The 15,501-nt window shown below is 31.0% G+C and overlaps 2 protein-coding genes across 2 annotated transcripts; both read right to left on the bottom strand.

Moving 5' to 3' along the window:
• Nucleotides 1-7,813: 7,813 nt before the first annotated feature.
• On the bottom strand, nt 7,814-10,575 carry LOC123199595 (protein FAR-RED IMPAIRED RESPONSE 1-like). The gene is made up of 2 exons (XM_044614626.1): nt 10,549-10,575; nt 7,814-8,449 (listed from the first exon to the last, which is right to left on the bottom strand). Exons 1-2 carry the CDS (start codon nt 10,573-10,575, stop codon nt 7,814-7,816), a joined length of 663 nt encoding a protein of 220 aa, XP_044470561.1.
• A 1,900-nt stretch (nt 10,576-12,475) lies between these two features.
• On the bottom strand, nt 12,476-13,501 carry LOC123199769. Its single transcript, XM_044614820.1, has 3 exons — nt 12,958-13,501; nt 12,796-12,871; nt 12,476-12,698 (listed from the first exon to the last, which is right to left on the bottom strand). Exons 1-3 carry the CDS (start codon nt 13,158-13,160, stop codon nt 12,504-12,506), a joined length of 474 nt encoding a protein of 157 aa, XP_044470755.1. The 5' UTR covers nt 13,161-13,501; the 3' UTR covers nt 12,476-12,503.
• Nucleotides 13,502-15,501: the final 2,000 nt, after the last annotated feature.

The raw sequence follows: 15,501 nt of genomic DNA, 5'->3' as shown, positions 1-15,501 counted from the left end.
TTTGTCTAAGCTAGACGTTAATTTGTAGCTCTACTAAATTGTAACAGAAGGAATATGTTTTCTTGTGAGAGATACAAGTTAGAGAGGTTTACGTTGGTATTTATAGGAACGTTGTTGAGTGAAACTTCACCTGGGACTGGGAGAAAGGTGGAGAAACATATAATAAAAAGAGATGTACAGCTTTTGTACAGACTGTAAGCTGGTGGGTTGTTCTGATGTAGGGCAGCCCCTGGTTTATGCATGCATGAAACTCCATGGCAGCTTCCTAGGTTTAGTAGTAAGCATACTTACAAGTTACAACATTAATAATTCAACCCACAATTTATTAATCAGGCATGCCGGTCAGCTTTGAACTCAGCAACCAAACCCCATGCATTGACTTAATTTTTTTCTAATTCCACTTGGTCCATTTTCAATCTGTGAAAGCACAAACAACTTTCTATTTAAAATTTTGACAAGGTTTAAAATTATATGCACATATTTTTTAATGCATAAATAGATATACAGATGATTTATTATTATGTGATTGAGTGATTTTATATTAAGAATAAAATAATATTCAATCATATAATAATATATCATCTTTATATCTATTTATGTACTAAAAATATGTATGTATAATATTGTTATTAAACAATAAGACTAACATTAACAAAAAGATAAATGGATGGTTCTTTCATCTTCTGAATTAGAACATTTTTTCCGGAAATTTGAATCTTAAAAAAAAGGAGTGAATTCTTTTTCAATATTTATGTAAAATACAATTCCAGAATCAAGCAGTCGTTTCAAAATTTCATTGCATGTAGAATAGACTTTAGATATTTTTAAAAATATAGTTAGAATAATATATAATGTGCCGTTTATTTTATTCCTAAATCTTTGTGAGTCGTCCCTGAAAAGATATGAATAACATGCTTTTTGTTCGCTTTCAATACATGAAGTTTACACTTTATATGTTCAAGCCGTAGTCCCGGCAACAGCCGTTTTGAAAGATTACAGGCTGTGATGGGTTCTCCGATGCATCCCAATTGCACTTGTTTAATGTTTTCTCTCCTTTCTGCTGCCAATTTGGCCAAAGGACTAATTCCCACCCAAAGTATATTGTTATCCCAAGTTTTCTCCCGTTAACTTTGAAAATCTCATTTACCTATCCAAGAATAGTTAAATCTGTTAGTTTTAAAGATAAAATAGTCATTTTATATTTAATATTAAAAATAAACTTAAATTTAATTTCATTTCCCCCCCTAAACTATAAAAACTGACAATTTTCTCCCAACCCAAATTTTCAAAAACAACATTTTCCTCTTAAGGTTTTCAGATTCAATTTTTCTGCGATGAAGAGGCTTCTTCGGCAATCTCCAAGCAATGTCTCTTCTTTTCTGGCACGTCCTCCTTTTGACGTTGTGCTACATCATTGTCGACAAAGATGAATCGGCTTCGTCTAGAGACAAAGATGACATCTTCGTTGATGACGAAGACTCTTCATCAACAAAGAGTCTTCGTCGTCGACAACAATGCCGCACGACATCGGAAGGAGGATGTACTAAAGAGAAGAGATATTGTCTAAAGATCATCGGGGAAGCCTCTTTATCGTTAGAAAATTGAATTTGAAAACCTTAAAAGGAAAATGTTATTTTTGAAAACTTGAATTGAGACAAAATTGTTAGTTTTTAGGGTTTCAAGAGTGGGGGGGGGAGGGGGGAGAGGGGGAATGATATCACTATGGGTAGATAAATAAGATTTTTAAAGTTAACAAAAAAAAACTTGGGAAAATAGCATACTTTGGTGGGTGGGGGGAGTCCTTTGGCCTGCCAATTTCTAGGGATATGATACATTTGAGTATTTGATAGTAAATTACATTTTCCCACCTATTGAGCAAAGATATTTTTTCCATCCTATAGGTGGCATGAATCATGTTTTCTAGCCTATGATCGTATTCAGCTAACAAAATAGGATTTAGAACTTGTAGTTACTAAAGCATAATTCTATATGTATCCAAAATTAATACACAAAATGATACCCACTGAAGTGGCAGCCAACGTGACAGATGCCATTTCATCTGCCACGTTGACAACTTACCACGTCAACGGAAAAATATTCTTCAAAAAAATTAATGGAATGTCTTATTTTTATAAAATAAACCCACTTTCTGAAACAACAATCACACAAATAGCAGCCAACCACCATCAACCCAAACTCATGTTTAACCATAATCTACTATTATTCGTCGGGACTACTGTTGGTCATCGCTTGTTGGAACCATCGTTGATTGTTGTTCTTCGAAAACTGCTTCTCCAAAAGTTGGATTTGTTACAAAGTGTGATTTCACTGGAGCCTTCATCAGAGCAACTAAGGTTGGGTTTTTTGTTATTCTTTTTTATTATTAGAGAAAGTTATCTCTGATTGATTAATTAATTGAAAAGAGAAACTTGTCTAAGAGTGGGTATTGTGAAGAGAGAGTAACTATCTGAAACAGAGAAAATTGTGAATGTCAAACCATTAAGTGGTCGTTTGGAGTAAGACTTGGATTGGATTAATTTTTCAGTACAAGATTAAACTATTTGTTTTTTTTTTTCAGTTTAGGAATAGGTTGGATCGAATTAAATTGGATTAGTAGATTTATTATATAATTTTCCCTTTACAGTTAATTAACTTTAGAATTTTCTTTTTTTGAGAAATTACCTTTAAGAAATTCTCTGTGTTTAACCCTTAATTGAAAAGAGAAAGTTGAAGAAGGGAATGATATCACTATGGGTAGATAAATAAGATTTTTATAGTTAACAAAAAGAAACTTGGGAAAATAGCATACTTTGGTGGGTGGGGGGAGTCCTTTGGCCTGATACATTTGAGTATTTGACAGTAAATTACATTTTCCCACCTGTTGAGCAAAGATATTTTTTCCATCCTATAGGTGGCATGAATCATGTTTTCTAGCCTATGATCGTATTCAGCTAACAAAATAGGATTTAGAACTTGTAATTACTAAAGCATAATTCTATATGTATCCAAAATTAATACACAAAATGATACCCACTGAAGTGGCAGCCAACGTGACAGATGCCATTTCATCTGCCACGTTGACAACTTACCACGTCAATGGAAAAATATTCTTCAAAAAAATTAATGGAATGTCTTATTTTTATAAAATAAACCCACTTTCTGAAACAACAATCACACAAATAGCAGCCAACCACCATCAACCCAAACTCATGTTTAACCATAATCTACTATCATTCGTCGGGACTACTGTTGGTCATCGCTTGTTGGAACCATCGTTGATTGTTGTTCTTCGAAAACTGCTTCTCCAAAAGTTGGATTTGTTATAAAGTGTGATTTCACTGGAGCCTTCATCAGAGCAACTAAGGTTGGGTTTTTTGTTATTCTTTTTTATAATTAGATAAAGTTATCTCTGATTGATTAATTAATTGAAAAGAGAAACTTGTCTAGCAGTGGGTATTGTGAAGAGAGAGTAACTATCTGAAACAGAGAAAATTGTGAATGTCAAACCATTAAGTGGCCGTTTGGAGTAAGACTTGGATTGGATTAATTTTTCAGTACAAGATTAGACTATTTGTTTTTTTTCAGTTTAGGAATAGGTTGGATCGAATTAAATTGGATTAGTAGATTTATTATATAATTTTCCCTTTACAGTTAATTACCTTTAGAATTTTCTTTTTTTGAGAAATTACCTTTACGAAATTCTCTGTGTTTAACCCTTAATTGAAAAGAGAAAGTTGAAGAAGGCAGCACTTTGTTGGGTGTAAAATCAGCTGATGTAATGCTGTGACTTTAGACTTTCATTTTTCAAGGCAGTGTATGTATCCAATTTAGGTTTTTTAAGTTAATTGGATGTGGGTTTCTTCAAACCAAAACCAAACCTTTCAAGGCAGTGCATGTATCCAATTTAGGCGGTGTGGGTTTTATTTTTGTCATCAAATTATTATTTTTTTATTGTTCTTTATATTCTTAGGTGGTTGATTGTTGATTATCATTGATGTTATTATACTATGGTAAACTTGTCGAATGCCCCAAACATGGAGAAAATATTAAAAGTTATTTTAGCTAAAGAGAATTTGGCCACGGATGTTGATTCAGAAGATGAATACTTTGGTCTTGATATAAAGGCACGGGGTTTCCCTCTCTCATTTTTTTAAAGTTTTCTGTATATATTCTTTATCTAAAAATGAAACTTTTACTTATAAGTAAAATAAATTTGATGTTAATTATTATTTTTATTTTTAAACTGTGTGTATGTTACTGTGCATAATAAATTTTTAGTTGGTTGTAAGTTTGAGACCTTACATGATTTCGACAAGCATGACAAACACCAGTTGGTTTGTCATATTGATTTTGTTAATGTCAATTGCATAGGTATCGACACAGTTAAAGACATAGTTCTTGGAAAATAGAAATCAACCTAGGGCATTTGAAATCTAATAATTGCTTCTTCCCTCAGTCCTATGGTGGTGCATTATGACCTCTCAATGTCTGAAATTGAAGAATGTAATATGCCTTTTGTAACTTGTCTTCATGCAGTATACTTCGCTTAAATTCATATATGTGTGCTTCAAGTTGCAATATATTTAACTAAAATTGATAATTTGTGCTAATGGTTTCAGGAATTGAAGAATGTATATCCAGGAATTGCCCCCACCATATATATCCAGGAATTGGCACAGGTTGTATATCCCGGAGTGGCTTCCTATATATCAAATTTCAAATGCCTTAGGTTGCACAAAATATCAAATTTTGCGGTTAAGAAATCTGTATAAGAATTTATGAATCTTACCCCTTAATATTCAATTTATTATTTTGCCCTATTAGTCAAGAACTTTACCATTATTCAATTCATTATGAGAATTGGCATATAATTCTTAATGTGTATCCAGGATTTGTGATTAAGGAATTCTTAAGCTACCTAGTGCATTTGAAATTTGATATTTTGTAACCAGTCCAAGAGCCCTAGTAATGCAAAAATGCAGGTTCTTGGATACTCGGTCTGCCAGTCTTACTCCATAAATTCAGGTCCCTACAGGGGTAAAATTAAATTTGTCGATGCCCATTCCAACCAAAGTTCGAACTACCCAGATTTTTTCCAGAATTGTGCTACAACAGTTACCCAACTTCTGCAAATCTCAGTCTGCAGTATACAGCTTCAGTCAGCAAATTTCTAGAATTTCTAACACTGCCCAAAAACATTCCAAGAAGATTTTGCTGGAAGAAAAAGGCCCAGATTCTGCAGTTCTAGTGCAAGGATGCTGTCTCCAAAACCAGCTTTAGCCATACTCCTATACAACTTGAAAATTCATTATATAATATTATGATCTATGTTACTCCCTCTAGAAACAGAAGCAAAATGCAACTTGGAGGCATTGGGCTGACTTGGCTGCAGTAACTTTGGTAGGACATCTAGAGATGATAATATGTTTCAAATGTAATATAGAAACATAATGCAAGAAATGTACTTTTTATTGATTTCATGTAATGAGAACCAGTTTATGGATTATATTCAATACAAGCTTTCTTCATTGCTACATATTATAAACTTGTTCACATTACACTCAGTCCATCAAAACACATCCAGACAAGCCATAACCTGCAACTCCCTTTCAGATTCTTCAAATTCTTCAGCTAAAGAGATTTTTGCCTTTCTACTCCCTTTTTATTTGCCTCTTGTTCCATCACAGCTTTAGACTCCTCTTGTTTGCTATCTACTGCTTCTGTTTGTGGTGGACCAGGGGGTTTAGAAACTGTCACTTGCTCGTTTCCTAGGCTGTCATGTGTTTGGTTAGGATAATTTATTCCTTTGATTTTTCTTCACATAAATATGAGTCTAACACAATGCAATAACAAAATGCAAAAGAGATAACTGCTTAGATTAACAAAAATAAACTAAAAACTCATAAATACTAAAAATAAAATTACAAATCAAATTCATATAATGTTACTCTAAATATCAATCATATGTTAAAATTTATCACATCATCAATTATAAAATCAACAAGCCAACTATAAAACATGATCCACAAAATATCCCCACTTTTATTATAATATCTGTAAAAGTTTCACAGTCGGTGTTATCTCTATCATAAAGTTATCTTTCATCAATAACATGTTTATATAAAACTAAAAAATTGAGACTTAATTGCACATGCACTTGGTAGATCACACCTCAAAAGAGCTCTCCTGCAAATTAAATAAAAGTAATTTGTTATTTATCATGAAACATATGAAAAAAAAAAAACAAAACAAAACAAAATACTCAATTAAATTAAAATACTAAACTTTTACCTTAATCCTTTTTTATCAATTCTTGTATACGCAATTTCTTCTCTTTTACTTTGCGGATAATTTGAACAACTTTTGATTGTAACTTTTGATTGTTGTTTTTTTAATGGAGGACGACCCTTGCTACAAACAGCCCGTGGAGTAAGAATTTTATTGTCGCCCTCATTGGAAGTTCCATCAACAACTTTAGGATTTGTCATACTATTTGACATGTTTAAACTTTTATAAATTCTATCAACATCTTCACTTGAGATTAACTTGTTCTTCATATCAGTTATCATTTTTATCACCATATTACAATCGTGATCATTATTTGATGTCAAATCTGCAACAGTGCTGAATAAATTAAACAATTTATCAAACCTTTGCCCTTCAAGATTGGAGTTTCAACTATTATAACTTATTTTGACCTTGGTATGACACCTGTTTATGTTTTTCCTCCATCGCCTTAAAATGAACTTATCTGGTACATGAGAAATTTTCTTCTCAATTAGCACAACAATTGCATGTCGACATAATATTCCTCTAAACTCAAACATTCGACAATTGCAATGAATATCATAAGTTGATTCATTAAAGCGAACTACAAAAGTAACACGACGATGAGTCTCTCCAACCACAACATCTTCTTGTACTATAAATTTCATATAAGAATCAACCTTTTTAGAAGAAGACAACCCACAATAGATTTTAGCAGCAAGTTTTTGTTGAAATTCTTTGAATTTTGCAATGGTGTATGTATCTTGAAATTATTTCTCAATTGGATAAGTGCTTATGCAAGGGATCCATGATTTGAAAGATTTAAAATCAGTCTCCCTTTCTTTTTCCACTTTATCACGCAATGCATTTTCATATTGTTACACAAACTGTTTTAAAGTGGTTTTTGAATTGACATAACCATCAAAGAATGAATGCATACTTTCACTGTGCTGCGTGGCAGATATACCTGCCTAGAAAGTATCCTTTACAAAAGCGGGCACCCAACGTCGTCTTTCATTATATAATTCAAGTAGCCATGCATTGTTGAGAAGGTTGTGTTTATCAATGAACTTATTCCAACGTTCTTCAAACTTGTCACTTCTTAACGAATCATACACAATATTTTGGAAAGAAAACTTAATATGTTCATATTCACAATAACCTCTCAATTTTTCAGTCAACTTCTTCATTATATGGCACAAACACCATCTATGTCGTGTATTGGGGAACACAATTTCAATTGCATTTTGCATTGTCTTGTCTTGATCAGTAATTATTACCTTAGGAGCACAGTTGGACATACACGCAAGCCAAGATTTAAAAAGCCATACAAATGTCTCTGTGTCCTCATTAGAGATTAACCCACAACCAAATAATATTGAATGGCCATGATGATCAACTCCAACAAAAGCAACAAATGGCAAATCATATTTGTTGGTCAAATATGTAGTGTCAAATGTCACAACATCACTAAATTCTTTAAAAACGGCCCTACTTCTCGCATCCACCGATAAAACATTTTTAAGACGACCCTCTTCATTTAAATTCATGTGTTGAAGAAATTTGAATTCTCACTTTGCATTTTAAGAAAATATTTCTGAATTGCAGAAGCATCTCCAACACCAAGTCGTAGCCTTCTTACCTTTTCAATATAATTCCTACAATCTTTTTGTAGGAACGGCAAATTTTCAGCACCGCCTACTTCAACTATTAAAACATTGAAATTTTTATTTGGTCTAATGTCAGTCTTATTATTCACTTCAAGCTTTCTTTTCACAGATAGATGTATTATTCGATTGCTCTTAAAGTATCTAGTCTTGGTAGGACTACTGAGTTCATGGTTATGATCTAATATAATTGAAGATATTGTCCATTTACCATCGAAACGTATGCTTGCATGAATTCGAGCCTTGCAATCTGTTTTTGTCATTGGATGCATTTTAAAAGCATTCCTGCAATTACTTCTAGCCTTGCCATGACAAGAACAAGCCAACGCCACATATTTTACATCTCCATCATCTCCTTTTGTTGTTGATCGTATAATAGCTGCAAAACCCTTCTTATTTCCATAGCTTTTATAGTCTTGAACAAGATTCTCTAACGAATCATAAACCATTCCAGGCTTAGGCTCCCATTCCTCTTCTAAACTTCTTGTATAATCAAATTCTTCAAAATGATTATCCTAATTCATTGATATTTAATTAGTTAGAATTAGAATAAAATAATCCTATGAAAAATGTAAAAACAAAACCTAAAAAATAAAATAAAATCATATTGATGAATAAAAAAATGATTATAAAGAAATAGAAGTATCCCGATAACATTGAAATGAGAAGAAGTGTTCTCGGAATTTGTTTGATTGCACTCTTCCATTTTTGAAATTCTGATGCAATATCAATACTAAGTTTAAATTACTGAATGAAGAGTAACTAATTTTAGCAATTATTTGATTTTTATTCTCACTAACATAGCATGCCACATAATCTTCCAATCAATACAATTTATAAATATCGATGACAAATAAATCAAAACTTTTGTTATTTTAATATAAATACAAACAATTATACAAATTTGTATTTATGTTGAAAATTGATTTTCTAATTTCAATACTACATAAATTATTGCAGGAAGAAGAATGAAAAGAAAAAAGAAAAGTCATAATGTCTACTAACATTCTAAACTAAAAAGTATATTTAAAAGGTTGATATACGATTTTAATATCGATTTAACCATTTCGAATTATTGAACTATAGCATCTTTGAATCCTAAACTAAACATAAAATTGGTTTCTTCGTAAAATGACTATAATTTCAAAAGATCTATGAAGTACTTAAAAAATAAATATGATCAATTATTAACTCACCAATCACAAATCATATAAAAATATAACTATATTACATTAAAATTGAAACATTAACAATCATATATATCACTAAAAAAAATTCTTACTAATCAATATACAATTAAAGGGCCTTCAGGAAGCTTAACTGAAAATGAAAAACTTACCTTGACCCAACTTTGAAGAACCAAATTGAAGCTTTATATGGTAAGAGATTGGGCAAAAAATTTTAAAAAATCCCCAAAAAAAAATATATTTCTCAATATCAATTAAGAGTTATACAGAGATAATTTCTTGAAGATATATAATTTTCTAAAGGTAATTTCTCAAGAAAAGAAATTTCTAAAGGTAATTAATTGTAAAGAGAAAATTGTATATTAAATCTAACAATCCAATTCTATTCGATGCAGTATATTCTTGAACTGAAAAAAAAAAAAACAAGTCTAATCCCATACTAAAAAATTATTCCAATCCAATGTCTTACTCCATAGGGCCACTTAATTATTTTACATTCACAATTTTCTCTGTTTCAGATAGCTACTCTATGTCTTCATAATACCCATTGCTAGACAATTTTCTCTTTTCAATTAATTAATCAAGCAAAGATAACTTTCTCTAATTATAAAAAAGGAAAAAAAACACCTAACATTAATTGTTCTAAAGAAAGCTCTATTAAAGTCTCACTTTTTAACTAATCAAACTTTGAAGAAGAAGTTAAATCCTCCGACATCTCCAGCAAATGAAGTCTGATGATGGTTTCAAAGAGTTGACGATCGATGGCGGTTCCAAAAAGCGATGGCCGATGCTGGCCCCAATGAATGAACGTGGATTATGGTTAAACACGAGTTTGGGTTGATGGTAGCTGGCTCTTGTTTGTGTGATTGTTGTTTAAGAAAGTGGGTTTGTTTTAGAAAGATGTGGCACAATCTATTAAATTTTTCCTCTGATGTGGCAAATTGCCAATGTGGCAGATGAGATTTCATCTGCCATGTTGGCTGCCACATCAGTGGGTATTATTTTGTGTACCAAGCTTGGGTACATGTAGCTTTGCTCATTCACTAAATTATCTTTAATTGTTCCGCTCTTTTAGAATTTATTATATTACCTCTTCCTGATACAAAATTTTTACCACGTTATCTAAAAAGACCCACAAAATCTTGTTGGCTAGAATTATGTCTTTGGCCAGTTGACACTCTTTTCTTCTAATCCAATCTCTTCTTCCACTCAATTAAAAAGACAAACATAAAATCTTGTCAGTTGTTTCTCCCACTACTTCTTTCATTGTTATCATCGATCTCAAGTTCATCTACCATCACTAGGCAAGGAGGTTCCACCCATTGGAGCTGACCAATTGTCCTATAATAGGTTTACTATCTTTTCCGAGTGCAGTGACTTAAGTAATTAGTTATAACTTTGCTAAGGCTTTTTGTTGCTTTCCTTACAGTCAATCCTCTGACACGAACAGCCATAGTGGCGGTAGCTCTTGTTTTGATCCCTTCACGCTATACTCGAGTTGTTTCGATCCTCTCACTTTCTTTTGTTTGAGCTTCTACTCGAAAGTGGTTCTTTGGTTGGGTTGGTTTGAGGAGTAGTAAGAGAAATGACAAAATCTTGATCCTCTATCCCTTAATATTTTTCTGGTCAATCCTCTCACAACTATTGTCTATCTAGACTTCAACTTCGCCACCACCCTCATTTTTTATTTTTTTTCCCACAACTCAACATTTTCTTTTGCTTATTTGTGCCATTTTTCATTATTTATTATTTATTTTGCTAAATTCAAAAAAATTAAAATGACAATTTTACTTTTTTATTGTAAATTTTTTATTAACAAAGTTTGATTGGAAAAAGTTTTTTGATCATACATTGGGTGGGAAATCATATTTTACTCTATGTTTGACGATTCACTTCCCCTTCAAAGCAAGGGAGTAGGGTATGTTGCCCTTGCCATTATTCTCTTATTTATTTTATTTTGGTTAATATTTTTTTACCACATGTTTTCCCAATTTCCACTTTAATTTTATTTATTTATATATATAACTTTTCCCCTTATTCTTGTTGGAGATAAAGAGACATTGTCTGTGTTGAGCCTGTTATCATAATCTCTTCGTATTTGATATTTTTTTTGCTCAAACTCCAATCACTAGAGGGAGAGAGAGTTGGAGAAAATAAACTTGAGTGGGGGGATGCAACTTTTCATAACCTAAGCCTGTGAAAAAATTGTTAGTTTTTTTTAAATTAATAGAGAAAAATGAAATAAAATTTTATTTTTTTATATTATTGATTAAATAACAATTCTGCCACTACAACTAATAGATTTTATTAACTTTAACAACTCATAGATGTATATTTGAATTTTTAGAACTTAATAAATGAAAGTTTGAGAATAAACTAAACTTTAGATGTGAATAAGTCTTTTGGCCTAAAATAAAACATTTTTATGATTATAAAAAGTCAAAATTAAGGGTTGATGAGAAATAAAAGTGAGCAAGGGTGCATTTAAATTTTATAATAAAATTATACACATTATTACATATTTTTTAATTAAAAATAAAATCACAATAAATTACACAATCATTAACATACTAGCCCAGTAATGTTACTGAATCCGTTTAGTCTGACCCATCAAAACTTGCTGAGATTGGATAAAAAAGTTTAGCCCAAATGTTTTGGAATCAATCGCCAAAAGATTTCAGCGGAGTCGCAATTCCCTTGAATGTTACATGATTTTGTTGTGATGCCAGAGACCGAATGAAATTAATTTATTTTTCATTGAAAAATCCGTAGATGTCAGCTTACTCCAGAATCCAGATTGCAATGAAAAAGAAACAGCCCGTGAGTACTATAACTGTGCATTTCAAGAATTTTAGGGAAAAAGAAAAACTAATGGACATACATTTTCATGGAGTAGATGCTTCCAGGATCGAGCATATAGCTGACAAAGAAGTAGAAAATTACAGGCTGTGTCGACTTCGTTTTGTTTTGTTGTGTGGCGAACAGAAGCACAAACATTCCAGCTGATATTTCTCCCGTTCACATTGCAGAGAAAATGTCTTCTCCCTATCGTTTGCTTCTCTTTGTCATTTCATCTTTGTTTTTGTTCTCATTATAAAAAGTAAATTCATTTTCATACCTAAATCTTTGACACTCTTAGTTAAATATCATATCAGCAAAGTATAAAATAAATGTTAAGTTTGTACATGTATCTCATATTGTTTGGGAATGCTAAGATTTGATTGATATGTTAGGTTTATATGAATATCTTATATTACTTGAGAATGTTAAGATATAAGTAATTAAATAAGCTGTAAGCTGTGGAGCTGTAAAAAAACATTTTCAGTTACAAAATCCAAAAGCAAAACCAAACCATGAACTGAAAAAACCAATTGAAATTGCATTAAGCAGAGGAGGCATTTGGTTTAGGATTTACTAATATTAGTATTATCTTGTTTGATTTGTTAAGTAGTAATAGATTTTTGTATTCCCTACCTTCTCTGGCTTGATATGACTGGAATTGTGTTAAACAAGAGCTTACCCTGAAGGGATCTCCCTTTAAGGACTGCACAGACAGAAATTTTGCGGACTCGCTATCCTGCAAGGAATACAAGAAGCATTGTCCATAAAATGGTGGCAACATACCAATGCTCCAAAAGTTAATACAAATTAACACATCTCATAACAAAACCTACCTCCAAATAAATATCCCTCAGTCGTCTTCCAGTTTGAGCACAGCAGATGTGGACAACGTGTTCATCACAACTGCCACTGATAATATAATCCCTTCCATTCATGTCCATCCCACAGCCAGCAATAATAGTTCAAATTCTAAAATATTTCGGTAAGGAGTTTACCTTGGAGGGTCAATTCTTAAGCCAACAGAGGCCGAGAACAGTATGTGCCACTCTGTATGGGATATAATTAGAAATATTCCCCATTCCATGGTTGGTAACAACAACTTCACCATCCAGTGTTCCAAAAGCCATAAGACTTGAATTAGAAGGACGATACTCAAACTGTCTTGAAAGAAGCCTCTTATTTTCTTGTTTATAGACATGGCTAAAGCTTGACAAGGGATGTAAAAGTGGCCAGCAGAAGACCCAATCTTAGCAGCAGCAAGAGACCTGAAGAAGAAATGCTGACTCTTTGTGCAAGGAGCTTTGAACAGTTTTGGTAATACATAATGCAGGGTTAAAGAAAAGGAAGCATTTATGTCAAACCCCGAACCAAATTTGAGGGAAACAGAAAAAAAAAAAAAAACTTCAGCAACAGCAAAGTATAGTCGAATGCCTCCAGGTCTTTGGTTTCAATTTCCAATTGAAATCATTAACGACAAAGATCGATTGGTAGTATTTCAATATTTCGTCAATATTTATGTTTGAGTCACTTCCACAATAAATTTCTATTGTTAACAGGTGGAAATGTCAATCTCCAGTTGCCCGGGCCACAGGTGGCTATATTTCAAGTCCGTACGACGATGTGCCTTGTGACAACGATTAATGAGGTGTCAAATCCAAATTTAAAAAGGTTGGGTGAGTGTTGATGAGACTGGAGAAGTTGGTGAAAAATGAAGGGCTCAAGGCAAAGGCGATCCTTTAGTGGTGGTTGGGTGTGGCTGACGGGGCTTGTGAGTTGTGTACTCGGGGTGCGGCAAGAAAAGCTGCAGTGGAAATGGTGGTTAAGGATTTAGTGGTAGAGCTCCATAAAAGAATTTGTAGACTTTTCCATGGTGAATTTTGCATTTAGTAAGAAGTAATTTGATAAATTTAGAAAAGTGAAACAATTAAGGACAGTATGATGTTTATATTTTTTTTTTATACTTGTGCCAAACGCAGAAGTGCTTTCAAGATTAACATTTGGGTGTGAAAACCTTAAATCATTTTAAGATGCGTTTAATTTGAATAATATTTAATATATTAAAAATAAAATATTATTAATAATATAAATTATTTAAAAAAATCATTAAGTATAATTTTTTTATTAAATTTGATAAAAATTAATATATTAAATAATTATTATATTGATTAGATGTAATAAAAAATATTGAAATATTATTTTATTTAAATATATTTGAAAATAATTATTTTAAAATATTTTTTTTTATATTAATTGAAAATAAAAAATTTTAAAAATAAAAATAAAATTATTTTATTAATTTTTTAATATTTAAAATAAAATTATCCAACCCATCATCTATTATTATTTACATTTTCTTGTTTGATTTGTCAGTAATAAAAGATTATTGATGTGATAAATAATATAAGTGATAATCTAATTACCACATACATCTTAGGTATTAAAAGATTATTAAGGTAATATTAATTTTATTATAATTATATTGTTATTTATTAATTTTTTGAGATAAAAATAAATTTATTTTTAATTAATATAATAAATTATATAAAAATATTTTAAAATAATCATATTCTAACGCAGTTAAATAAAATAATTTACTAATATTTTTTATTATTTTTAACTAAACACAATAATTATTTATACTTGTTAAATTTTATTAAATATAGTAATTTTTTAAATAATTTATTTTTAATATAATTTTTTTATTTTAATAATAAAATATTATTCAAATCAAAAATAAAATAAAAAATAAAACAAAGGAGAATAATGGAAGTAGTTGTCTTTCAATGTCATCAGCCTATCAACGCCAAAATATAATCTTTGTTTAAAAGCCGCTGAGTATTCTACTCTAAAATTGTAGAAGGGCAAGTAGACGACCCAAAAAAACAAAAAACAGCAGGGACATATCTTTCTCACCATAAAAATTTGGCCAAAAGACTTCTCTCTACCTAAGCTATAGGAAAATTTCAAATGTCTATCTATTAATTTTTAAAATTTTGAATATTCTTTTATTACATAACTTTCGTTAAATTTTTTTTTATTAGAATTAAGAATAAAATTATTATTTTATTATTAATATTAAAAAATTATAATTTTATTCTATTTTTCTCTTCAAATTTTAAAAATTAATAATTTTACTCCATTTTTTAAACTTTTTCAATCATAAAAAATAGTTCCCCCTCCCCCAAATATCTAAGTTTCTTCCCTTTCTCTTCGATGATGGTAGCAACTAAGAAAACATGACGTCTTTTCATCTTTGTTGGTGAAGAGATACCTTTATCGACAGAGACCAAGAGATATCTGTTGATGTCTCCTCTCAACAGCGATCATTATCGAATGATCATCAGAGAGAGAGAAAAGAAACCTGGATATTTGAGAGGAAAAAAACTACCTTTTAAAATTGAAAAAGTTTTGATAATAAGATGAAATTATTAGTTTTCAGACCCTAAAAAGAAAAATAAGATAAAATTATAAATATTTTAATATTATTAATAAAATAATAATTTTACCTTTAACTTTAAGGTTGGATTCGAGCCAAGCTA

The sequence above is a fragment of the Mangifera indica genome, chromosome 16, assembly GCF_011075055.1.
Source record: "Mangifera indica cultivar Alphonso chromosome 16, CATAS_Mindica_2.1, whole genome shotgun sequence".
Classification (NCBI taxonomy): domain Eukaryota; kingdom Viridiplantae; phylum Streptophyta; class Magnoliopsida; order Sapindales; family Anacardiaceae; genus Mangifera; species Mangifera indica.
Note: the sequence above shows the minus strand (reverse complement) of the source record. Positions and strands in the feature narration are given on the sequence as shown.

Coding starts and splice junctions, on each gene's coding strand:
- LOC123199595 (XM_044614626.1), bottom strand. CDS start 10,575: ATGGCTGTTCGTGTCAGAGGATTGACT. Junction 8,450..10,548: donor TTCGTGTCAGAGGATTGACT/GTAAGGAAAGCA, acceptor TCAATGAATTAG/GATAATCATTTTGAAGAATT.
- LOC123199769 (XM_044614820.1), bottom strand. CDS start 13,160: ATGTCTATAAACAAGAAAATAAGAGGCTTCTTTCAAGACAGTTTGAGT. Junction 12,872..12,957: donor TTAAGAATTGACCCTCCAAG/GTAAACTCCTTA, acceptor TTATATTATCAG/TGGCAGTTGTGATGAACACG. Junction 12,699..12,795: donor TGAGGGATATTTATTTGGAG/GTAGGTTTTGTT, acceptor TATTCCTTGCAG/GATAGCGAGTCCGCAAAATT.